At 51.2% G+C, this 24858-nt stretch overlaps 1 protein-coding gene across 1 annotated transcript; it reads right to left on the bottom strand.

The window, feature by feature from the left end:
- Positions 1 to 4868: 4868 nt before the first annotated feature.
- On the bottom strand, positions 4869 to 19044 carry LOC142250731 (lipocalin). The gene is made up of 7 exons (XM_075322936.1): positions 18888 to 19044; positions 18363 to 18502; positions 18185 to 18261; positions 17600 to 17713; positions 17417 to 17518; positions 5834 to 5858; positions 4869 to 4984 (listed from the first exon to the last, which is right to left on the bottom strand). The coding sequence occupies exons 1-6, from the start codon at positions 18981 to 18983 to the stop codon at positions 5836 to 5838; spliced, it is 552 nt and encodes a 183-aa protein (XP_075179051.1). The 5' UTR covers positions 18984 to 19044; the 3' UTR covers positions 4869 to 4984; positions 5834 to 5835.
- Between the last annotated feature and the right edge of the window lie 5814 nt (positions 19045 to 24858).

Here is a 24858-nt window from a genome sequence, read left to right as displayed (position 1 = left end):
GGCCTTAGAGATGTGCAAAGATGATAGATAGATAGATAGATAGAGGGATAGATAGATAGAGGGATAGATAGATAGAGGGATAGATAGATAGATAGAGGGATAGATAGATAGAGGGATAGATAGATAGAGGGATAGATAGATAGAGGGATAGATAGATAGAGGGATAGATAGATAGAGGGATAGATAGATAGAGGGATAGAAAGATAGAGGGATAGATAGATAGAGGGATAGATAGATAGAGGGATAGATAGATAGATAGAGGGATAGATAGATAGAGGGATAGATAGATAGAGGGATAGATAGATAGAGGGATAGATAGATAGATAGATAGAGGGATAGATAGATAGAGGGATAGATAGATAGATAGATAGATAGAGGGATAGATAGATAGATAGAGGGATAGATAGATAGATAGAGGGATAGATAGATAGATATAGATAGATAGATAGAGGGATAGATAGATAGATAGATAAATAGAGGGATAGATAGATAGAGGGATAGAGGGATAGATAGATAGATAGATAGAGGGATAGATAGATAGATAGATAGATAGAGGGATAGATAGAGGGATAGATAGAGGGATCGATAGAGGGATAGATAAATAGAGGGATAGATAGATAGATAGATAGATAGATAGATAGATATAGAGGGATAGATGGAGAGATGGCTGGCGAGATAGTGGGATTGATGGATAGATATAGATAGAAGGATAGATAAAGGGATAGATTGATAGATAGAGGGATGGATAGATAGATTTATAAATAGATAGAGGGATGGATAGAAGGTTAGAGTGTAGAGGAATAGATAGAGGGATAGATAGATAGATAGATAGCTTTTAAATTAAACAAATAAATATTTAACTAAAAGAAAAAAACGGTGTGGGATCACCCTAATTTTTGCTAACCAGCAAAGGTAAAGCAGACAGCCGGGGTCTTATATTACTAGGCTGGGAAGGTCCATGTTTCCTGAAGTCACCGCTCATCACAGTCGCCAGGTTTTGCGGAGCGCAGAATGAGACGGGAGTGGCTACTGCTCATAGTCTATGGAGCCTTGTTCTGTCCTCGTTCTGAGCCTCCATAGCCTTTGATCTATGTAATCGAGGAGCATCTTGGGAAGCGCTGGACTACGTTGGATCTGGGAACTTTGCTTTTGAATAAATTGGTGAGCGAGGGACAGTGTCTTGTTTTTATTTCTCTATTTTTATGTCTTTCAGGTTTCCAGTTGTGGACTACGTTGGATTCGCTGAAATAGGGTGGACCTGCAGTTTTTGGTTGTTTTTTTTTGTTGTTTTTTTTTTTTTAATACATTCGTGAACCAGTAAAAAGTTGGGGAATTTTTTTTTCATTGTGGCAGAATATACCTACTTATTTTAAAAAAATTCTTTATTAATATGCATTAAAAACCAAAACAAAAAACCATTTGTGGACTAAAAATTCTTAGATAGCATGGAGGTTACTATGAGCCCAATTCAAAGACTGAGGCCTCTAAACGCCAAAAGCAGATATATAATCAAAAACGGAGGCAAAAGAAGGGGGGGGGTGTTCATTCCCTCTTCTCTCAGCCTAATTAGATATAGCACTGCCTGCCAATGGAGTACATCCTAATGTAAACGATGCCCCCATTCCTCGGCGGCTCTCCCTTTCCTGGTCCTCACTCTTTTTCGTGTCAGGTCACTTGGGTCTCAAGTAAGAAAAATAAGTTTTACCACTAGGGGCTCATAGAAAAACATATGAACACCTACCACTCATAAATACAGTGCACTTTAGAATCCTTACCTAGATAGCAGACAATTCAATAGTGACATTAGACCATACAGTTAGGTCCAGAAATCTTTGGACAGTGACACAATTTTGGCGAGTTGGGCTCTGCATGCCGCCACATTGGATTTGAAATGAAATCTCTACAACAGAATTCAAGTGCAGATTGTAACGTTTAATTTGAAGGTTTGAACAAAAATATCTGATAGAAATTGTAGGAATTGTCACATTTCTTTACAAACACTCCACATTTTAGGAGGTCAAAAGTAATTGGACAAATAAACCAAACCCAAACAAAATATTTTTATTTTCAATATTTTGTTGCGAATCCTTTGGAGGCAATCACTGCCTTAAGTCTGGAACCCATGGACATCACCAAACGCTGGGTTTCCTCCTTCTTAATGCTTTGCCAGGCCTTTACAGCCGCAGCCTTCAGGTCTTGCTTGTTTGTGGGTCTTTCCGTCTTAAGTCTGGATTTGAGCAAGTGAAATGCATGCTCAATTGGGTTAAGATCTGGTGATTGACTTGGCCATTGCAGAATGTTCCACTTTTTTGCACTCATGAACTCCTGGGTAGCTTTGGCTGTATGCTTGGGGTCATTGTCCATCTGTACTATGAAGCGCCGTCCGATCAACTTTGCGGCATTTGGCTGAATCTGGGCTGAAAGTATATCCCGGTACACTTCAGAATTCATCCGGCTACTCTTGTCTGCTGTTATGTCATCAATAAACACAAGTGACCCAGTGCCATTGAAAGCCATGCATGCCCATGCCATCACGTTGCCTCCACCATGTTTTACAGAGGATGTGGTGTGCCTTGGATCATGTGCCGTTCCCTTTCTTCTCCAAACTTTTTTCTTCCCATCATTCTGGTACAGGTTGATCTTTGTCTCATCTGTCCATAGAATACTTTTCCAGAACTGAGCTGGCTTCATGGGGTGTTTTTCAGCAAATTTAACTCTGGCCTGTCTATTTTTGGAATTGATGAATGGTTTGCATCTAGATGTGAACCCTTTGTATTTACTTTCATGGAGTCTTCTCTTTACAGTTGACTTAGAGACAGATACACCTACTTCACTGAGAGTGTTCTGGACTTCAGTTGATGTTGTGAACGGGTTCTTCTTCACCAAAGAAAGTATGCGGCGATCATCCACCACTGCTGTCATCCGTGGACGCCCAGGCCTTTTTGAGTTCCCAAGCTCACCAGTCAATTCCTTTTTTCTCAGAATGTACCCGACTGTTGATTTTGCTACTCCAAGCATGTCTGCTATCTCTCTGATGGATTTTTTCCTTTTTTTCAGCCTCAGGATGTTCTGCTTCACGTCAATTGAGAGTTCCTTAGACCGCGTGTTGTCTGGTCACAGCAACAGCTTCCAAATGCAAAACCACACACCTGTAATCAACCCCAGACCTTTTAACTACTTCATTGATTACAGGTTAACGAGGGAGACGCCTTCAGAGTTAATTGCAGCCCTTAGAGTCCATTGTCCAATTACTTTTGGTCCCTTGAAAAAGAGGAGGCTATGCATTACAGAGCTATGATTCCTAAACCCTTTCTCCGATTTGGATGTGAAAACTCTCATATTGCAGCTGGGAGTGTGCACTTTCAGCCCATATTATATATATAATTGTATTTCTGAACATGTTTTGTAAACAGCTAAAATAACAAAACTTGTGTCACTGTCCAAATATTTCTGGCCCTGACTGTATCTCATGTACAGGGGATTGTTTATAATAAATGTCCCTGATCGGCTTACCCCTACGTGGCAATGGAGTACACCCTTAGTTTCTTGGTGCCCCCATTCCTCGATGGCTCTCCCTCTCTGTATTTATGAGTGGTAGGTGTTCATATGTTTTTCTATGAGCCCCTAGTGGTAAAACTTATTTTTCTTACTTGAGACCCAAGTGACCTGACACGAAAAAGAGTGAGGACCAGGAAAGGGAGAGCCGTCGAGGAATGGGGGCATCGTTTACATTAGGATGTACTCCATTGGCAGGCAGTGCTATATCTAATTAGGGTGAGAGAAGAGGAAATGAACCCCCCCCCCCTTTTTTTGCCTCCCTTTTTGATTATATATCTGCTTTTGGCGCTTAGAGGCCTCAGAGTCTTTGAATTGGGCTCATAGTAACCTCCATGCTATCTAAAAATTTTTAGTCCACATATGGTTTTTTGTTTTTGTTTTGGTTTTTAATGCATATTAATAAAGACATTTTTTTTAAATAAGTAGGTATATTTTGCCACAACGTTTGTTAATCTCTTACCTATAACTTATACATTTTCTCTGAATAACTTGAGAATTTTTTTTTTCAATTAAACTATTTTGTGTGTGTTTTTTTCTTTTCACTTACTGGGTTAGTAATGATAGACACCTGTCCATTACTAACCCCTGGGCTTGATGCCAGCTGACAATCCACAGCTGACATCACCCCCACAAGTATTTCTCTGATTGCCACCGCACCAGGGCAATTGGGAAGAGCCAGGAAAAGCGCCAGAATTGGAGCAACTAATGAATGCACCACTATTTGGACGGCTGTGGGCTCCAATTTGTAGGCTGAGAGGGACCAATAACCCTGGACTTTCCCAGCCTGATAATACTAGCCCTCAGCTGTCTGCTTTACCTTGGTTGGTTATAAAAAAAAAAAAAACAGGGGGGACCCCACACGATTTTTTTTAGTTTATTTATTTATTGGTTTAACAGCTGTAAAAATCTATCAATCTATCGACTGTGCCACATGTGTGCTTTTATGCGTGTGTGTGAAGGCGGCCTTAGGTATACTGATTGTTGTGGGAGCTCAGTGTTCAGCAGCACAGAGTATTTAAGGAGAACAGTGTGCTAACATTTGAATGGCAGTAACAGTTACGGTATGTGTGTTGGGAGCAGGGCTGAATGTGACAGTAGAAGTGATTTGATGTAAGTAGGGTAAATGAATAAAAGTGGGGGTAGTAGTAGGTGAATGGTCCTCCAGCAGCACAGAGTATTAAAGCAATTAAGTGTTCTCTGCACTACACCTAGAAATACACTGTGCAGAAGAGCAGAGATCCGCTCATTCTCAGTTGCCCAGCGCTGTACAGGGGGCCAGGGGAGAAAGAAAGAAAGAACGCAGAGGCGGCTGAGGGGGTCATGCAGTTTATTGTGCGCAGACTTGTACAAACATTACGGTAGCAAGCTAACTCCATCTATAACACAGACGCCATCTAGTGGACACTGCAGGAACTGACTCTTCTCTCTGGGGAGCAACAGAAAATGTAACAATTATAAAAAAAAGGAGCAAAAGTGTCTGGAAATGATTACAGTCCTTTACCTGCCCACAGACTACTGACAAGTGCTATACTGGGGTCCACATAGACTACTGGCAAGTGTTATACTGGGGTCCATATAGACTACTGACAAGTGCTATACTGGAGTCCATATAGACTACTCACAAGTGCTTTACTGGGGTCCACATAGACTACTGACAAGTATTCTACTGGGGTCCACATAGACTACTGACAAGTGTTATACTGGGGTCCACATAGACTACTGACAAGTATTCTACTGGGGTCCACATAGACTACAGACAAGTGTTATACTGGGGTCCATATAGACTACTCACAAGTGCTTTACTGGGGTCCACATAAACTACTGACAAGTGTTATACTGGGGTCCACATAGACTACTGACAAGTGTTATACTGGGGTCCACATAGACTACTGACAAGTGATATACTGGGGTCCACATAGACTACTTATAAGTGTTATACTGGGGTCCATAAAGACTACTGACAAGTGCTATACTGGGGTCCACATAGACTGTACTAACAAGTGCTATACTGGGGTCCACATAGACTACTGACAAGTATTCTACTGGGATCCACATAGACTACTGAGAAGTGATATACTGGGGTCCACATAGACTACTGACAAGTGTTATACTGGGGTCCACATAGACTACTGACAAGTGTTATACTGGGGTCCACATAGGCTACTGACAAGTGTTATACTGGGGTCCACATAGACTACTGACAAGTGATATACTGGGGTCCCCTGTTGCCCCCCTCAGTGAGCAGTATCAGTCGTCCGGTCCGTTCTGTACTCACCGTTAGACTTCGGACATGCATTTATCTGTGAAGAGGAAACAAGACAACGGATCAGTATCCATAATGTTATATAAGAGGCGAATGTGGGGACGTAGTGTTTGTCATGGGGCCATAATGGCTGTAAATCTGCTATAGACATATAATAGTTGTCACACTGGCACTGTGGCTGTGGAGACATTGCAGTTGGGTCAGAAAACATTTGTGTATATGGCAGCATGGTGCTGAAAGGGGGCGGTACTATTGCTATTGGATAGATATGAGCGTATATGGAAGAGTTGTCATGGGGGCGCTGTGCTTGTAGAGAAGCTCTGTGGCGCTGGTCATGGGGGCGCTGTGTTGTAGAGAGGCTCTGTGGTGCTTGTCATGGGGGCACTGTGTTTGTAGAGAAGCTCTGTGGTGCTTGTCATGGGGGCGCTGTGTTGTAGAGAAGCTCTGTGGTGCTTGTCATGGGGGCGCTGTGTTGTAGAGAAGCTCTGTGGTGCTTGTCATTGGGGCGCTGTGTTGTAGAGAGGCTCTGTGGTGCTTGTCATGGGGGCACTGTGTTTGTAGAGAAGCTCTGTGGTGCTTGTCATGGGGGCGCTGTGTTTGTAGAGAAGCTCTGTGGTGCTTGTCATGGGGGCGCTGTGTTGTAGAGAAGCTCTGTGGTGCTGGTCATGGGGGCGCTGTGCTTGTAGAGAGGCTCTGTGGTGCTTGTCATGGGGGCGCTGTGTTGTAGAGAGGCTCTGTGGTGCTTGTCATGGGGGCGCTGTGCTTGTAGAGAAGCTCTGTGGTGCTTGTCATGGGGGCGCTGTGCTTGTAGAGAGGCTCTGTGGTGCTTGTTATGGGGGCGCTGTGCTTGTAGAGAGGCTCTGTGGTGCTTGTCATGGGGGCGCTGTGTTGTAGAGAGGCTCTGTGGTGCTTGTCATGGGGGTGCTGTGTTTGTAGAGAGGCTCTGTGGTGCTTGTCATGGGGGCGCTGTGTTGTAGAGAAGCTCTGTGGTGCTGGTCATGGGGGCGCTGTGTTGTAGAGAGGCTCTGTGGTGCTTGTCATGGGGGCGCTGTGTTGTAGAGAAGCTCTGTGGTGCTTGTCATGGGGGCTCTGTGTTGTAGAGAAGCTCTGTGGTGCTTGTCATGGGGGCGCTGTGTTTGTAGAGAAGCTCTGTGGTGCTTGTCATGGGGGCGCTGTGTTGTAGAGAAGCTCTGTGGTGCTTGTCATGGGGGCGCTGTGTTTGTAGAGAAGCTCTGTGGTGCTTGTCATGGGGGCGCTGTGTTGTAGAGAAGCTCTGTGGTGCTTGTCATGGGGGCGCTGTGTTTGTAGAGAAGCTCTGTGGTGCTTGTCATGGGGGCGCTGTGTTTGTAGAGAAGCTCTGTGGTGCTTGTCATGGGGGCGCTGTGTTGTAGAGAAGCTCTGTGGTGCTTGTCATGGGGGCGCTGTGTTGTAGAGAAGCTCTGTGGTGCTTGTCATGGGGGGGCTGTGTTGTAGAGAGGCTCTGTGGTGCTTGTGATGGGGGCGCTGTGTTGTAGGGAAGCTCTGTGGTGATTGTCATGGGGGCGCTGTGTTTGTAGAGCAGTTCTGTGGTGCTTGTCATGGGGGCGCTGTGTTTGTAGAGAAGCTCTGTGGTGCTGGTCATGGGGGCGCTGTGTTGTAGAGAAGCTCTGTGGTGCTGGTCATGGGGGCGCTGTGTTGTAGAGAGGCTCTGTGGTGCTTGTCATGGGGGCGCTGTGTTGTAGAGAAGCTCTGTGGTGCTTGTCATGGGGGCGCTGTGTTGTAGAGAGGCTCTGTGGTGCTTGTCATGGGGGCGCTGTGTTGTAGAGAAGCTCTGTGGTGCTTGTCATGGGGGCGCTGTGTTGTAGAGAAGCTCTGTGGTGCTTGTCATGGGGGCGCTGTGTTGTAGGGAAGCTCTGTGGTGCTTGTCATGGGGGCGCTGTGTTTGTAGAGAGGCTCTGTGGTGCTTGTGATGGGGGCGCTGTGTTGTAGGGAAGCTCTGTGGTGATTGTCATGGGGGCGCTGTGTTTGTAGAGCAGCTCTGTGGTGCTGGTCATGGGGGCGCTGTGTTGTAGAGAAGCTCTGTGGTGCTGGTCATGGGGGCGCTGTGCTTGTAGAGAAGCTCTGTGGTGCTTGTCATGGGGGCGCTGTGTTTGTAGAATAGCTCTGTGGTGCTGGTCATGGGGGCGCTGTGTTTGTAGAGAAGCTCTGTGGTGCTGGTCATGGGGGCGCTGTGCTTGTAGAGAAGCTCTGTGGTGCTTGTCATGGAGGCGCTGTGTTGTAGAGAGGCTCTGTGGTGCTTGTCATGGGGGCGCTGTGTTTGTAGAGAAGCTCTGTGGTGCTTGTCATGGGGGCGCTGTGTTGTAGAGAAGCTCTGTGGTGCTTGTCATGGGGGCGCTGTGTTTGTAGAGAGGCTCTGTGGTGCTTGTCATGGGGGCGCTGTGTTGTAGAGAAGCTCTGTGGTGCTTGTCATGGGGGCGCTGTGTTGTAGAGAGGCTCTGTGGTGCTTGTCATGGGGGCGCTGTGTTTGTAGAGAAGCTCTGTGGTGCTTGTCATGGGGGCGCTGTGTTGTAGAGAAGCTCTGTGGTGCTTGTCATGGGGGCGCTGTGTTGTAGAGAAGCTCTGTGGTGCTGGTCATGGGGGCGCTGTGTTGTAGAGAGGCTCTGTGGTGCTGGTCATGGGGGCGCTGTGTTTGTAGAGAAGCTCTGTGGTGCTGGTCATGGGGGCGCTGTGCTTGTAGAGAAGCTCTGTGGTGCTTGTCATGGGGACGCTGTGTTTGTAGAGAGGCTCTGTGGTGATTGTCATGGGGGCGCTGTGTTGTAGAGAAGCTCTGTGGTGCTTGTCATGGGGACGCTGTGTTTGTAGAGAGGCTCTGTGGTGATTGTCATGGGGGCGCTGTGTTGTAGAGAAGCTCTGTGGTGCTTGTCATGGGGGCGCTGTGTTGTAGAGAAGCTCTGTGGTGCTTGTCATGGGGGCGCTGTGTTGTAGAGAAGCTCTGTGGTGCTTGTCATGGGGGCGCTGTGTTTGTAGAGAAGCTCTGTGGTGCTTGTCATGGGGGCGCTGTGTTGTAGAGAAGCTCTGTGGTGCTTGTCATGGGGGCGCTGTGTTTGTAGAGAGGCTCTGTGGTGCTTGTGATGGGGGTGCTGTGTTGTAGAGAAGCTCTGTGGTGCTGGTCATGGGGGCGCTGTGTTGTAGAGAAGCTCTGTGGTGCTTGTCATGGGGGCGCTGTGTTTGTAGAGAGGCTCTGTGGTGCTTGTGATGGGGGCGCTGTGTTGTAGAGAGGCTCTGTGGTGCTTGTCATGGGGACGCTGTGTTGTAGAGAGGCTCTGTGGTGCTTGTCATGGGGGCGCTGTGTTGTAGAGAAGCTCTGTGGTGCTTGTCATGGGGGTGCTGTGTTTGTAGAGAGGCTCTGTGGTGCTTGTGATGGGGGCGCTGTGTTGTAGAGAGGCTCTGTGGTGCTTGTCATGGGGGCGCTGTGTTGTAGAGAAGCTCTGTGGTTCTTGTCATGGGGGCGCTGTGTTGTAGAGAAGCTCTGTGGTGCTGGTCATGGGGGCGCTGTGTTGTAGAGAAGCTCTGTGGTGCTTGTCATGGGGGCGCTGTGTTGTAGATAGGCTCTGTGGTGCTTGTCATGGGGGCGCTGTGTTGTAGAGAAGCTCTGTGGTGCTTGTCATGGGGGTGCTGTGTTGTAGAGAGGCTCTGTGGTGCTGGTCATGGGGGCGCTGTGTTGTAGAGAAGCTCTGTGGTGCTTGTCATGGGGGCGCTGTGTTGTAGAGAAGCTCTGTGGTGCTGGTCATGGGGGCGCTGTGTTGTAGAGAAGCTCTGTGGTGCTTGTCATGGGGGTGCTGTGTTGTAGAGAGGCTCTGTGGTGCTGGTCATGGGGGCACTGTGTTGTAGAGAAGCTCTGTGGTGCTTGTCATGGGGGCGCTGTGTTTGTAGAGAAGCTCTGTGGTGCTGGTCATGGGGGCGCTGTGTTGTAGAGAAGCTCTGTGGTGCTGGTCATGGGGACGCTGTGTTGTAGAGAAGCTCTGTGGTGCTTGTCATGGGGGCACTGTGCTTGTAGAGAAGCTCTGTGGTGCTTGTCATGGGGGCGCTGTGTTTGTAGAGAGGCTCTGTGGTGATTGTCATGGGGGCGCTGTGTTGTAGAGAAGCTCTGTGGTGCTTGTCATGGGGGCGCTGTGTTGTAGAGAGGCTCTGTGGTGCTTGTCATGGGGGCGCTGTGTTTGTAGAGAAGCTCTGTGGTGCTTGTCATAGGGGCGCTGTGTTGTAGAGAAGCTCTGTGGTGCTTGTCATGGGGGCACTGTGTTGTATAGAGGCTCTGTGGTGCTTGTCATGGGGGCGCTGTGTTGTAGAGAGGCTCTGTGGTGCTTGTCATGGGGGCGCTGTGTTGTAGAGAGGCTCTGTGGTGCTTGTCATGGGGGCGCTGTGTTGTAGAGAAGCTCTGTGGTGCTTGTCATGGGGGCGCTGTGTTGTAGAGAGGCTCTGTGGTGCTTGTCATGGGGGCGCTGTGTTGTAGAGAAGCTCTGTGGTGCTTGTCATGGGGGCGCTGTGTTGTAGAGAGGCTCTGTGGTGCCTGTCATGGGGGTGCTGTGTTGTAGAGAAGCTCTGTGGTGCTGGTCATGGGGGCGCTGTGTTGTAGAGAAGCTCTGTGGTGCTTGTCATGGGGGCGCTGTGTTGTAGAGAAGCTCTGTGGTGCTTGTCATGGGGGCGCTGTGTTGTAGAGAGGCTCTGTGGTGCTGGTCATGGGGGCGCTGTGTTGTAGTGAAGCTCTGTGGTGCTTGTCATGGGGGCGCTGTGTTGTAGAGAGGCTCTGTGGTGCTGGTCATGGGGGCGCTGTGTTGTAGAGAAGCTCTGTGGTGCTGGTCATGGGGGCGCTGTGTTGTAGAGAAGCTCTGTGGTGCTTGTCATGGGGGCACTGTGTTTGTAGAGCAGCTCTGTGGTGCTGTTCATGGGGGCACTGTGTTGTAGAGAAGCTCTGTGGTGCTTGTCATGGGGGCGCTGTGTTTGTAGAGCAGCTCTGTGGTGCTGTTCATGGGGGCACTGTGTTGTAGAGACGCTCTGTGGTGCTGGTGTTGCGGGCGGGGAGGAGGGTGTCAGCACACTACGCTCACCCCTTCTGCTCGGGTCCGGTGGCTGCTGCTCAGTGGTGGGCCGGATCCCGGGGGCTTCTCGAGCGGCACTCCTCGCCCGTGAGTGAAAGGGGGGTTGTCGGGTGTGGGGATAGTTTATTGTCCGTGACGCCACCCACGGTTGTGGTGATTTCACCACCGCTGCTCTATACGGGGCTCCCGGGGATGGTGATGCGGAGCAGCCAGGTGTTGTGTTGCCCCTCCGTGGGTAGGGGTTGGTGATCCCGGGGCCCGGTGATGGTTTGGGAGGTGCAGGGCCTGGTGGGCGCAGGGACGCGGGGGCAGCGCTGTGCCTTGCGGCACTGTGGTACTCACTCAGCCTGAGACGTTGACACAGTTTTTACGGTAAACCAAACGGCTGGATAGACGGTCCCACGGACGGCTGCACCTGCACTCCCGGTAGGTGACGGTGATGTCCCTTTTCCTAGCACCTTGGTGTACTTGTTGGTTGCGATGGGTCCCCACCGGTAACCCGCTCCCCGGCTTCAAGCTGGACCGGGGGAGCTCTACTCTTTGCCCGCAGGCGCTGGCCCTAAGAAACTGGTGCCTTGGCGGTGGCGGTGTCTCTCTTACACTGGCTGAGCTGTTGCCTTCAATCGGGACTTGGTTGTTGGGGGGGGGATCTACGTCCCCTTCACTGACGGATTCGGCAAATTATGGCGACTCCTAGCCTTGCCGGGGTCCGAGAGGCCCCTGCCCTGGTACTGACTGTCCTTCAGAACACTGCTCCAGACCGCCGGGCACACAGCCTACGAGGTCCTTCCAGGAACTTCCAAACGGTCCCCCTCCAGACAGTCACCGCCATTGCTGACCTGTCCTGCACACAGCTGGACTACTTCAGGCTTTTCCTCTGTCACCACTCTTGCTTTCCTCCTTTACCACTTTACTTCACTTCCTTAACTCAACTCCACTGTTTACTCAAGCTGTTCCCTGAGCTGACTCCACTCTAGCCCTCAGCTAGGCTTCAACTCCCTGGTTTTTCCCGCCTCCAGAGCTGTGTCCTCCTTGGTGGGCGGAGCCAACCGCCTGGCCCACCCCCTGGTGTGAATCATCAGCCTCTGGAGGAAGGCAACAAGGATTTTTGGTTAGCTTAGATGTTCCTACCTGGAATGTAGGGTGTGGTGGTGTGTGACCTGTGTCTCCTGGCTTGCCCAGGGCGACACACTGGTCATGGGGACGCTGTGTTGTAGAGAGCCTCTGTGGTGCTTGTCATGGGGGCGCTGTGTTGTAGAGAAGCTCTATGGTGCTTGTCATGGGGGCGCTGTGTTGTAGAGAGGCTCTGTGGTGCTGGTCATGGGGGTGCTGTGTTGTAGAGAAGCTCTGTGGTGCTTGTCATGGGGGCGCTGTGTTGTAGAGAAGCTCTGTGGTGCTTGTCATGGGGACGCTGTGTTGTAGAGAAGCTCTGTGGTGCTTGTCATGGGGGCGCTGTGTTGTAGAGAAGCTCTGTGGTGCTTGTCATGGGGGCGCTGTGTTGTAGAGAGGCTCTGTGGTGCTTGTCATGGGGGCGCTGTGTTGTAGAGAAGCTCTGTGGTACTGGTCATGGGGGCGCTGTGTTGTAGAGAGGCTCTGTGGTGCTGGTCATGGGGGCGCTGTGTTGTAGAGAGCCTCTGTGGTGCTTGTCATGGGGGCGCTGTGTTTGTAGAGAAGCTCTGTGGTGCTTGTCATGGAGGCGCTGTGTTGTTGAGAGGCTCTGTTGTGCTTGTCATGGGGGCTCTGTGTTGTAGAGAAGCTCTGTGGTGCTTGTCATGGGGGCGCTGTGTTTGTAGAGAAGCTCTGTGGTGCTTGTCATGGGGGCGCTGTGTTGTAGAGAGGCTCTGTGGTGCTTGTCATAGGGGCGCTGTGTTGTAGAGAAGCTCTGTGGTGCTGGTCATGGGGGCGCTGTGTTGTAGAGAAGCTCTGTGGTGCTTGTCATGGGGGCGCTGTGTTGTAGTGAGGCTCTGTGGTGCTTGTCATGGGGGTGCTGTGTTGTAGAGAAGCTCTGTGGTGCTTGTCATGGGGGCGCTGTGTTTGTAGAGAGGCTCTGTGGTGCTTGTCATGGGGGCGCTGTGTTGTAGTGAGGCTCTGTGGTGCTTGTCATGGGGGTGCTGTGTTGTAGAGAAGCTCTGTGGTGCTTGTCATGGGGGCGCTGTGTTTGTAGAGAAGCTCTGTGGTGCTTGTCATGGGGGCGCTGTGTTTGTAGAGAAGCTCTGTGGTGCTTGTCATGGGGGCTCTGTGTTGTAGAGAAGCTCTGTGGTGCTTGTCATGGGGGCGCTGTGTTTGTAGAGAAGCTCTGTGGTGCTTGTCATGGGGGCGCTGTGTTTGTAGAGAAGCTCTGTGGTGCTTGTCATGGGGGCGCTGTGTTGTAGAGAGGCTCTGTGGTGCTTGTCATAGGGGCGCTGTGTTGTAGAGAAGCTCTGTGGTGCTGGTCATGGGGGCGCTGTGTTTGTAGAGAGGCTCTGTGGTGCTTGTCATGGGGGCGCTGTGTTTGTAGAGAAGCTCTGTGGTGCTTGTCATGGGGGCGCTGTGTTTGTAGAGAAGCTCTGTGGTGCTTGTGATGGGGGCGCTGTGTTTGTAGAGAAGCTCTGTGGTGCTTGTGATGGGGGCGCTGTGCTTGTAGAGAAGCTCTGTGGTGCTTGTCATGGGGGCGCTGTGTTGTAGAGAAGCTCTGTGGTGCTTTTGATGGGGGCGCTGTGCTTGTAGAGCAGCTCTGTGGTGCTTGTCATGGGGGCGCTGTGTTTGTAGAGAGGCTCTGTGGTGCTTGTCATGGGGGCTCTGTGTTGTAGAGAAGCTCTGTGGTGCTGGTCATGGGGGCGCTGTGTTGTAGAGAAGCTCTGTGGTGATTGTCATGGGGGCGCTGTGTTGTAGAGAAGCTCTGTGGTGCTTGTCATGGGGGCGCTGTGTTTGTAGAGAGGCTCTGTGGTGCTTGTCATGGGGGCGCTGTGCTTGTAGAGAAGCTCTGTGGTGCTTGTCATGGGGGCGCTGTGTTGTAGAGAAGCTCTGTGGTGCTTGTCATGGGGGCGCTGTGTTTGTAGAGCAGCTCTGTGGTGCTGTTCATGGGGGCGCTGTGTTTGTAGAGAAGCTCTGTGGTGCTGGTCATGGGGGCGCTGTGTTTATAGAGAAGCTCTGTGGTGCTTGTCATGGGGGCGCTGTGTTGTAGAGAAGCTCTGTGGTGCTTGTCATGGGGGCGCTGTGTTGTAGAGAGGCTCTGTGGTGCTGTTCATGGGGGCGCTGTGTTTGTAGAGAAGCTCTGTGGTGCTGGTCATGGGGGCGCTGTGTTTATAGAGAAGCTCTGTGGTGCTTGTCATGGGGGCGCTGTGTTGTAGAGAAGCTCTGTGGTGCTGGTCATGGGGGCGCTGTGTTGTAGAGAAGCTCTGTGGTGCTGGTCATGGGGGCGCTGTGTTGTAGAGAAGCTCTGTGGTGCTGGTCATGGGGGCGCTGTGTTGTAGAGAAGCTCTGTGGTGCTGGTCATGGGGGCGCTGTGTTGTAGAGAAGCTCTGTGGTGCTGGTCATGGGGGCGCTGTGTTGTAGAGAAGCTCTGTGGTGCTGGTCATGGGGGCGCTGTGTTGTAGAGAAGCTCTGTGGTGCTTGTCATGGGGGCGCTGTGTTGTAGAGAAGCTCTGTGGTGCTTGTCATGGGGGCGCTGTGTTGTAGAGAAGCTCTGTGGTGCTTGTGATGGGGGCGCTGTGTTGTAGAGAAGCTCTGTGGTGCTGGTCATGGGGGCGCTGTGTTGTAGAGAAGCTCTGTGGTGCTGGTCATGGGGGCGCTGTGTTGTAGAGAAGCTCTGTGGTGCTGGTCATGGGGGCGCTGTGTTGTAGAGAAGCTCTGTGGTGCTGGTCATGGGGGCGCTGTGTTGTAGAGAAGCTCTGTGGTGCTTGTCATGGGGGCGCTGTGTTTGTAGAGCAGCTCTGTGGTGCTGTTCATGGGGGCACTGTGTTGTAGAGACGCTCTGTGGTGCTGGTGTTGCGGGCGGGGAGGAGGGTGTCAGCACACTACGCTCACCCCTTCTGCTCGGGTCCGGTGGCTGCTGCTCAGTGGTGGGCCGGATCCCGGGGGCTTCTCGAGCGGCACTCCTCGCCCGTGAGTGAAAGGGGGGTTGTTTATTGTCCGTGACGCCACCCACGGTTGTGGTGATTTCACCACCGCTGCTCTATACGGGGCTCCCGGGGATGGTGATGCGGAGCAGCCAGGTGTTGTGTTGCCCCTCCGTTGGTAGGGGTTGGTGATCCCGGGGCCCGGTGATGGTTTGGGAGGTGCAGGGCCTGGTGGGCGCAGGGACGCGGGGGCAGCGCTGTGCCTTGCGGCACTGTGGTACTCACTCAGCCTGAGACGTTGACACAGTTTTTACGGTAAACCAAACGGCTGGATAGACGGTCCCACGGACGGCTGCACTTGCTCTCCCGGTAGGTGACGGTGATGTCCCTTTTCCTAGCACCTTGGTGTACTTGTTGGTTGCGATGGGTCCCCACCGGTAACCCGCTCCCCGGCTTCAAGCTGGACCGGGGGAGCTCTACTCTTTGCCCGCAGGCGCTGGCCCTAAGAAACTGGTGCCTTGGCGGTGGCGGTGTCTCTCTTACACTGGCTGAGCTGTTGCCTTCAATCGGGACTTGGTTGTTGGGGGATCTACGTCCCCTTCACTGACGGATTCGGCAAATTATGGCGACTCCTAGCCTTGGCGGGGTCCGAGAGGCCCCTGCCCTGGTACTGACTGTCCTTCAGAACACTGCTCCAGACCGCCGGGCACACAGCCTACGAGGTCCTTCCAGGAACTTCCAAACGGTCCCCCTCCAGACAGTCACCGCCGTTGCTGACCTGTCCTGCACACAGCTGGACTACTTCAGGCTTTTCCTCTGTCACCACTCTTGCTTTCCTCCTTTACCACTTTACTTCACTTCCTTAACTCACCTCCACTGTTTACTCAAGCTCTTCCCTGAGCTGACTCCACTCTAGCCCTCAGCTAGGCTTCAACTCCCTGGTTTTTCCCGCCTCCAGAGCTGTGTCCTCCTTGGTGGGCGGAGCCAACCACCTGGCCCACCCCCTGGTGTGAATCATCAGCCTCTGGAGGAAGGCAACAAGGATTTTTGGTTAGCTTAGATGTTCCTACCTGGAATGTAGGGTGTGGTGGTGTGTGACCTGTGTCCCCTGGCTTGCCCAGGGCGACACACTGGTCATGGGGACGCTGTGTTGTAGAGAGCCTCTGTGGTGCTTGTCATGGGGGCGCTGTGTTTGTAGAGAAGCTCTGTGGTGCTTGTCATGGGGGCGCTGTGTTGTAGAGAGGCTCTGTGGTGCTTGTCATGGGGGCGCTGTGTTTGTAGAGAGGCTCTATGGTGCTTGTCATGGGGGCGCTGTGTTGTAGAGAGGCTCTGTGGTGCTTGTCATGGGGGTGCTGTGTTTGTAGAGAAGCTGTGTGGTGCTTGTCATGGGGGCGCTGTGTTTGTAGAGAAGCTCTGTGGTGCTTGTCATGGGGGCGCTGTGTTGTAGAGAAGCTCTGTGGTGCTTGTCATGGGGGCGCTGTGTTGTAGAGAAGCTCTGTGGTGCTTGTCATGGGGGCGCTGTGTTGTAGAGAAGCTCTGTGGTGCTGGTCATGGGGGCGCTGTGCTTGTAGAGAGGCTCTGTGGTGCTGGTCATGGGGGCGCTGTGTTTGTAGAGAGGCTCTGTGGTGCTGGTCATGGGGGCGCTGTGTTGTAGAGAGGCTCTGTGGTGCTGGTCATGGAGGCGCTGTGTTGTAGAGAAGCTCTGTGGTGCTTGTCATGGGGGCGCTGTGTTTGTAGAGAGGCTCTGTGGTGCTTGTCATGGGGGCGCTGTGTTTGTAGAGAGGCTCTGTGGTGCTTGTCATGGGGGCGCTGTGTTGTAGAGAAGCTCTGTGGTGCTTGTCATGGGGGCGCTGTGTTGTAGAGAAGCTCTGTGGTGATTGTCATGGGGGCGCTGTGTTGTAGAGAAGCTCTGTGGTGATTGTCATGGGGGCGCTGTGTTGTAGAGAAGCTCTGTGGTGCTTGTCATGGGGGCGCTGTGTTGTAGAGAAGCTGTGTGGTGCTTGTCATGGGGGTGCTGTGCTTGTAGAGAGGCTCTGTGGTGCTGGTCATGGGGGCGCTGTGTTGTAGAGAAGCTCTGTGGTGCTGGTCATGGGGGCGCTGTGTTGTAGAGAGGCTCTGTGGTGCTGGTCATGGGGGTGCTGTGTTGTAGAGAGGCTTTGTGGTGCTGGTCATGGGGGTGCTGTGTTGTAGAGAGGCTCTGTGGTGCTGGTCATGGGGGCGCTGTGTTGTAGAGAGGCTCTGTGGTGCTGGTCATGGGGGTGCTGTTTTGTAGAGAGGCTTTGTGGTGCTGGTCATGGGGGTGCTGTGTTGTAGAGAAGCTCTGTGGTGCTTGTCATGGGGGCGCTGTGTTGTAGAGAAGCTCTGTGGTGCTTGTGATGGGGGCACTTTGGCTGCTTCTCTGTTTCTCTACACGTGCCCCGTTGTGTCACCCGTGGTGTGGGCACATTACTGTCCCGCCATATGGTGTATACAGGAGATATTACCGGTGTGAGGCAGAATTACGATGTTGTCGTCGCTCAGTCCCTGCTCCTTGGCCAATGCCTTGAACTTCTCCAGGAGCTCAGGTCTCAGGTCCTTGGTTCTGCCTGGAGATAAGGAGCAAGACAGGTTCACGTCACATGACCTCACAGATGACCCCCGACCTGTGACCTCAGGGGGGCACTTACCGTGCAGAGACACGATGGTGTTGACCTCGCTGCCCTTGGTCTTGATGGCGTGCATCAAAGTGTATTCATCGTAGTTGGTCTCCACCACGCGGATGACGTGGTCACTGCCGTAACCTTGGAGGAGGAAGAAGACCCTTCATTATATACATGTCTCCGACATAGATGTCTGCTACATTTCTGCTCCCCCTATACAATATGATGTCTACATTGTAGCAGCTCATCTTCCTACACATTAAAGAATGGACGTCTGGAACACCAATGGTGTGAACAGGGCGCAAGCCTCAAAAATATACAACTAAACAATAGGATAAAGCGTTGCACACCAGTCACAATGTATAGGGGAGTAATGAAAAGCAGAACTGCTATGGCAATGCTAGACTGAAAAATACAATGGACGATCTGAAAAAAGTGAAAAACATGAAAATGGAATGTGCATAACTGCTATGAATAATAGGAATGAGAGATGTTTAGCCATTGCATTGATCAATGCAAAGGAGCTCCAAATCCAACGCCAAGGTAATCTCTACCTATGTGTGACGATCTTCCTACACAAACCATGAAATATCCAACATGGCCGCGACTTACGTGGACTCTTGGACAGGAAGCGTCCGGGCTGGTCCGTCTTGATATAAGTCATGCTCCTCTTTTCACATCGATCCAGCCTGGAAAGTGACAACAATAGGATAGAAATGGCCCTGACACCCCTGGCTGGACATATTGTCACCCAGCTCCCCTCTGATTTACTTCCCCCCCCCCCCCTTACTTGGGATAGGTGGCGACAACATCGAGGTTCCCATCAGCAGTGGGGGTGATGACGGTCGTACACATCTTCATCTGCTGCTTCTTGGACTGGAACCAGGCGGAGTTGGAGGCCAGGCCGATGCCGTACCACTTCCCTACAATCTGCAGAAGGACGGGCCATTAGGTACAAGCAGACAAAAGTTCAGATTGATACATTGCAACAAACTATCAGGATAGGAGAGCATAGTAGGCTACAACTGTAACAAACCTTCAGCTGTGAGAATGATCATGCCTGGTTTTATCACCTCATTTATTGCTTTGGGTAATTGGTAACTTTTTTGTTATAGATCTTGAACACAGAGAGTTATTAAAGCGCAGGGTCATATATTCATGATGACGCCTGGTATATGTGGGGTATACAGACCAACTACATGGGACTGTTCCAACAGTCCTATGCAAAACCAACAGATCAGACCTGCACCAAATGATAACCCCCGCTCATTTAGAGAATCCTATGCCCCTTTTTTTTGGTTGGGTTGTGACTCACCTTCTCCTCCTGGAAGTCCGGCTGTACGGGCACTTCCCCATAGGCACACAGGGCAGACAGGGCAACAAGGGCGAAGCTGAGCACGAGTCCCTTCATGGTCCTAGTTTGCTCCCAAAGTCTTCTGATCTGATGTCTCCTGTAAATGTTGATGCTGATGCTGGACCCGCCACTCTTATATAGAGGATCAGTGGACAATCCCACAGCTGGTTGCTGGCCCGGGGACTGGGGCTGGCAAGTCTTAACATCATCCCCCCTGTGCCCCTGCAGAGAATGGTATGGAATGTGCCCAGTGGGTAGGGGAGGAAGCCGGGGCGGGGGGTGCAGGGGTAGGAAGGTGTCATCAGTTTTTCTGCCTATTCCAGCTGTGCAGCACATTGGCTTCATTACACTGAATAACAAAGTCCTTGTAAGTGCAGAAATCCTGACCTCTCTGTAAATGCGGCATGTGGAGTTATATGCTGGATGTGCCAGAGGCGAAGGGACACCTGACAACGAGAGCCTCCTCCATATACTCACTGTCACCATCATACAATGTACAGGCAAGGAATGCAAATCCAGAATGTCCCCATAACGGTGCATCATCCACAGATCCGGTAACCAGAGTCCGATGCACCCCGGTGCAAAAGATGGATCTGAGCCCCCACCGGCATGTTCATCAGATATATAGGCCCTTGTAGCATCCTACATCCTATAAAGGCACCTGTATTAGCCCTTCATATAATAATGTCCCCCCATCCTGTCCCCTTCCAGTAATAATGCCCCCAATTCTGGGCCCCATCGTATAACAGTGCCCCCATCATGTAATAATGTCTCTCATTCTGGGCCCTTAATTTAATAATACCCCCATCCTGGGCTCCTTCCTATAAAAATGTCCTCCATATCTGGACCCTTTCCTATAAAAATGTCCTCCATCCTCGGCCCCTTCCTATAAAAATGATCTCCTTTCTGGACCCTTCCCTATAAAAATGTCCTCCATTCTGGGCCCTTTCCTATAAGACTGTCCTCCATCCTGGGCCCCTCTCTAATAAAATGTCCTCCATCCTGGGCCCTTTCCTATAAAACTGTCCTCCATTCTGGGCCCCTTCCTAATAAAATGTCCTCCATCCTGGGGCTCTTGCAGTAATGTCTCCGTCTTTGCCCCTTCCAGTAATAATGTCCCTCATCTTGGGACACTAAATACTCCCATATTGGGCCCCATCCTATAACAATGTACCTCTTCATGGTATAATTTTCTTCATCTTGGGCCCCTTCCTGGTATAATGTCCCCCATGCTGGGCCCCTTACTGGTGTTGTGTTCCCCATCCTGGGCCCCTTCCTGGTATAATGTCCCCCATGCTGGACCCCTTACTGGTGTAGTGTTCCCCATCCTGGGCCCCTTCCTGGTATAATGTCCCCCATGCTGGGCCCCTTCCTGGTGTAATGTGCTGAATTCTTGGCCCGTGTGAAACTCTTTGGACTACTGTAAGGACGATTGCTTTGTTATCCGGTCCGAGGATTGTCGGGAAGGGCCCCCGAATCTGTTTTACGTGGACTTATCGTGTGCTGTTCTTGTATTCCTGTTAGTAAACCTGTTGGATCATCCTCGGCCTGTTGTCTCTCTTTGCTCTGATGTACACCCCGTCACAAACTGGTGGCAGCAGTGGGATCAGAGCAGAAGAAATGGAGGACAACAGCCAATCGACGTCTGAAACCAGAACCTCAGGATACAGGAACTGGACTGTGGCGAGTCTACAAACAAAGGCCCGTGAATTAGGTGTCGGCTACAAAGGACTCTCTAAGGAGCAACTAATTGAGGCATTGGAACACGCTTGCCTGCAAGATGGCACCGAGGAACAATTTCCACAGCAAGGGGAGCAAAGACGGGAGCCGGAGGTGAATACCCAAAAAAGTCAATGGGTTGTGTGGTACAAGGAAAAGATGGCACTGCTTGGAGATGAGGCCACCATAGAAGATAAGAGGGAGGCCATGCGTGGAGCTGAAGAGAAGGAGCGCAGGATGGAGGAGATGGCATTGCTGGATAAGCAGCTCGCTGTGGAAGCCGCGAGAGGTTCCAGACAGACTGTAACCCCAGCACCCATCATGAGGGAACTTCCCAGAGTGTCCCGCAAAGACTTCAAGCAGTTTAATGAGGCTGCTGGTGACATTGAGGGCTTCTTCCAGGACTTTGAGCATCAGTGTCGATTAATGGAAGTCCCAGAAAGGGAGCGCGTCCGGCATCTGGTTGGGCTCTTAGAGGGTGGAGCTGCTGAAGCCTATAGAGCTATGGACCCTCGGTGGAACTGTGAGTATGCGGAGATTAAACAGACTATTCTAAAACATTATGCTGTGACCCCAGACACTTACAGGACTCAGTTCCGTGCTTTAGCCTGTGATGGGGAAGTGTCTTTTAAGATATATGCTCATAGACTCAAACAAATATGTAATCGCTGGCTGGAGGCAGAGGAGGCCTTATCTTGGGGGACCTTCCTGCAGGTCATCCTAAAAGAACAATTCTTTGCCCAGTGCCCCGCTGAGATCCGGGAATGGGTGCGTGAGAGAAAACCAGCGACAGTGGAGGAAGCTGCTGCTCTAGCTGATGAGGCTCTCACCATCAAGCCTCAGTGGAGGGTTCTGTTGGAGGATGGAGAGACGCCTAACAGCTCCACAACACCGGATGCCCCCAGTTATTCTGTCCCCATTGTTCCCCGTTCCTCTAAGCCACCACATGTTGATACCCGTGTTAATGTGCCTCCAGTTGCTTCTACTGCACTTTCTGGAATACGCCGGGGAGAGGAAGTAACAGAGCGCAGGTGTTATGTTTGTAGGCATCCCGGGCATTTGCAGGCCTCATGCCCAGCCAGGCCATGGAGGAATCATCCTCAAAACCCTACAGCACCTTCAGGTGGGAGCCGGCCTCCAAGTTCCCCTACCCCTTACCCAAGAGGACGCCTTGGATGGAGGGAGACCCAGCTCAGATGCTATCAATGTGGACAGCCAGGGCATCGGCAAGTCTCCTGCCCAGCTGTTCAAATGAGGACTGATCCTGCACCCAATCGGATTGTTAATTATTTACAGCCCAGTGCCATGGAGGAAGATGTGGCACCGTTATGTGAGGACTGGCCTAGTGACTCAGCCCCCCATGTTGCACCACCAGGAGTTTACGGGGTGCGACCCGCAGTTATGACGACTTCTGCTCATCGAGGTAAGCACTTGCAGGAGGTTGTGCTGGATGGACAGAGACTTGTTGGATTTTGTGACTCGGGTGCTTTCCTCACACTGGCTGATCCCCGAGTGGTTCGGCCTGAGGCAATCCATAGAGGACCTGGGATTGTTATTGAACTGGCTGGTGGACAATGGAGGACTATTCCCACAGCCACTGTGGATCTGAACTTTGGTTTTGGGGTCAGGCGATGTGTGGTTGGGGTGATGGGTGGTCTGCCTGCAGCTGTTCTCCTGGGCAATGATGTAGGAGAGCTACGATGCCAATTCGTGGCTGCATGAAGCCACATGTAAGTAACGCTCTGCCTGTGTGTACTTAACCAGTGACCTGTAGAGGTCCCTAGTACGTACACAAGTTGGGAGGGGGAGGGATTGTGAAAATGTAATTTACCCTCTCACTGTATATGCTGTGATACTATGTCATGATATGCATATTTCCCTGGTTGTATTAGTTGTAATTCATGTATTTCCTTGGGGGAGCTACTGATCTCAATGTGTCTCTCTCATACAATTGTAGTCTTGGCATCTAATGTGATTATGTAAATAGCCTGTCCTCTTCTTTCCAGAGTTGTGTATCTAATCTGTAATTGAATTGGCCAGTGAAGGAATAGTCATTGTTCTGCACAGCAGGGGATCCCTTCATCTACTGTGGCTGGCAGACATATCGGAGCCCTGTGATGGACCAAACCATTGATGATAGGATGTGTGACCCCCACCCCCTGAACATGGTGGGCTGGTCAAGGAGCACAGACAATGCATTTCCCTTTTTGTAACTTCAGAGTGAGCTGAAACTTGAAGAGAGCAGGAGCCCCAGCCTGGGTGGCTGTGGACACGGACAGAGCTAGGCCTGTGTGGCGGCCCGTGGGATTGTGTGAAACTCTTTGGACTACTGTAAGGACGATTGCTTTGTTATCCGGTCCGAGGATTGTCGGGAAGGGCCCCCGAATCTGTTTTACGTGGACTTATCGTGTGCTGTTCTTGTATTCCTGTTAGTAAACCTGTTGGATCATCCTCGGCCTGTTGTCTCTCTTTGCTCTGATGTACACCCCGTCACAATGTCCCCCATGCTGGGCCCCTTCCTGGTGTAATGTGCTGAATTCTTGGCCCGTACCTGCAATAATGTCCCTGACGTCTGCTGCTGGCCCCTGATTGGCCAGCAGCGTGTATTGCACCGCTATACATTTCGGCTGAATGTATGTTCGAGAATGCACATTCAGGTGAAATAGTTGCTGACATCGGCAGACCCCCTTCCCAATCATTACCCCCTGCATACATCTTCCAAAACTCATCCACAGATCTCCCATAACAGCACATCATCCACAGATCCCCCATAACAGAGCATCATTCACAGATCCCCATAACAGCGTCATCCACAGATCCCCCATAACAGAGCGTCATCCACAGATCCCCCATAACAGAGCATCATCCACAGATCCCCATAACAGAGTGTCATTTATAGATGCCCCATAACAGAGCATCATCCACAGATCCCCCATAACAGAGCGTCATCCACAGATCCCCATAACAGAGTGTCATCTATAGATGCCCCATAACAGAGCATCATCCACAGATCCCCATAACAGAGCGCCATCCGCAGATCCCCCATAACAGAGCGTCATCCACAGATCCTTCATAAGAGCGTGATCCACAGATCCCCATAACAGCGCATCATCCACAGATCCCCCATAGCAGTGTGTCATCCACAGATCCCCCATAACAGAGTGTCATCCACAGATCCCCCATAGCAGTGCGTCATCCACAGATCCCCCATAACAGAGCGTCATCCACAGATCCTTCATAACAGCATCATCCACAGATCCCCCATAGCAGTGCGTCATCCACAGATCCCCCATAACAGAGCATCATCCACAGATCCCCCATAACAGAGCGTCATCCACAGATCCCTCATAACAGAGCATCATCCACAGATCCCCCATAACAGAGCGTCATCCGCAGATCCCCCATAACAGAGTGTCATCCACAGATCCCCCATAACAGTGCGTCATCCACAGATCCCCCATAACAGAGCGTCATCCACAGATCCCCCATAACAGAGCGTCATCCACAGATCCCCCATAACAGTGCGTCATCCACAGATCCCCCATAACAGAGCGTCATCCACAGATCCCCCATAACAGAGCGTCATCCACAGATCCCCCATAACAGAGCGTCATCCACAGATCCCCCATAACAGAGCGTCATCCACAGATCCCCCATAACAGAGTGTCATCCACAGATCCCCCATAACAGAGCTTCATCCACAGATCCCCCATAACAGAGCGTGAGCTGGAGGGAAGAGAATATTTTGAGTCCTAAGCACTACATTTGCTGTGTACATTTCTGTGGTTACAATGTATCTGAGCATCGCCTGTTATCTATAGACACCACAAAGACCACCTCTGGATTTATCTGGCATTCACCAATTCACTGACAGCAAGCAGAGGAATCTAAATGTAAATAAAAATGTTGCAATAAGGGAAGGCAGGAGCTCGTTATCGGTATCTCCCGCACACCCCTTACCCCCTTCCCCTAATCTCAGTGGTCCCATTGGCGTTATTCGGGTGGGCAGAATCCATTGGCAGCGATGTTCGGTGGCTGCGGGCATTGTGTGCTGATCTGGACGCCTGGCACATTCCTGCATGTGTTGTGGCCTGTCTATGACAGCAGATGGAAAACATGTTATTTAACAGCCGTGTATAGAACAAGCCGTTGTGTAACAAACCCTGAACCAGCAAATCACACAGAAAAGATGGATACATATACTGCATAGTGC

The sequence above is a fragment of the Anomaloglossus baeobatrachus genome, chromosome 9, assembly GCF_048569485.1.
Source record: "Anomaloglossus baeobatrachus isolate aAnoBae1 chromosome 9, aAnoBae1.hap1, whole genome shotgun sequence".
Lineage (NCBI taxonomy): Eukaryota > Metazoa > Chordata > Amphibia > Anura > Aromobatidae > Anomaloglossus > Anomaloglossus baeobatrachus.
Note: the sequence above shows the minus strand (reverse complement) of the source record. Positions and strands in the feature narration are given on the sequence as shown.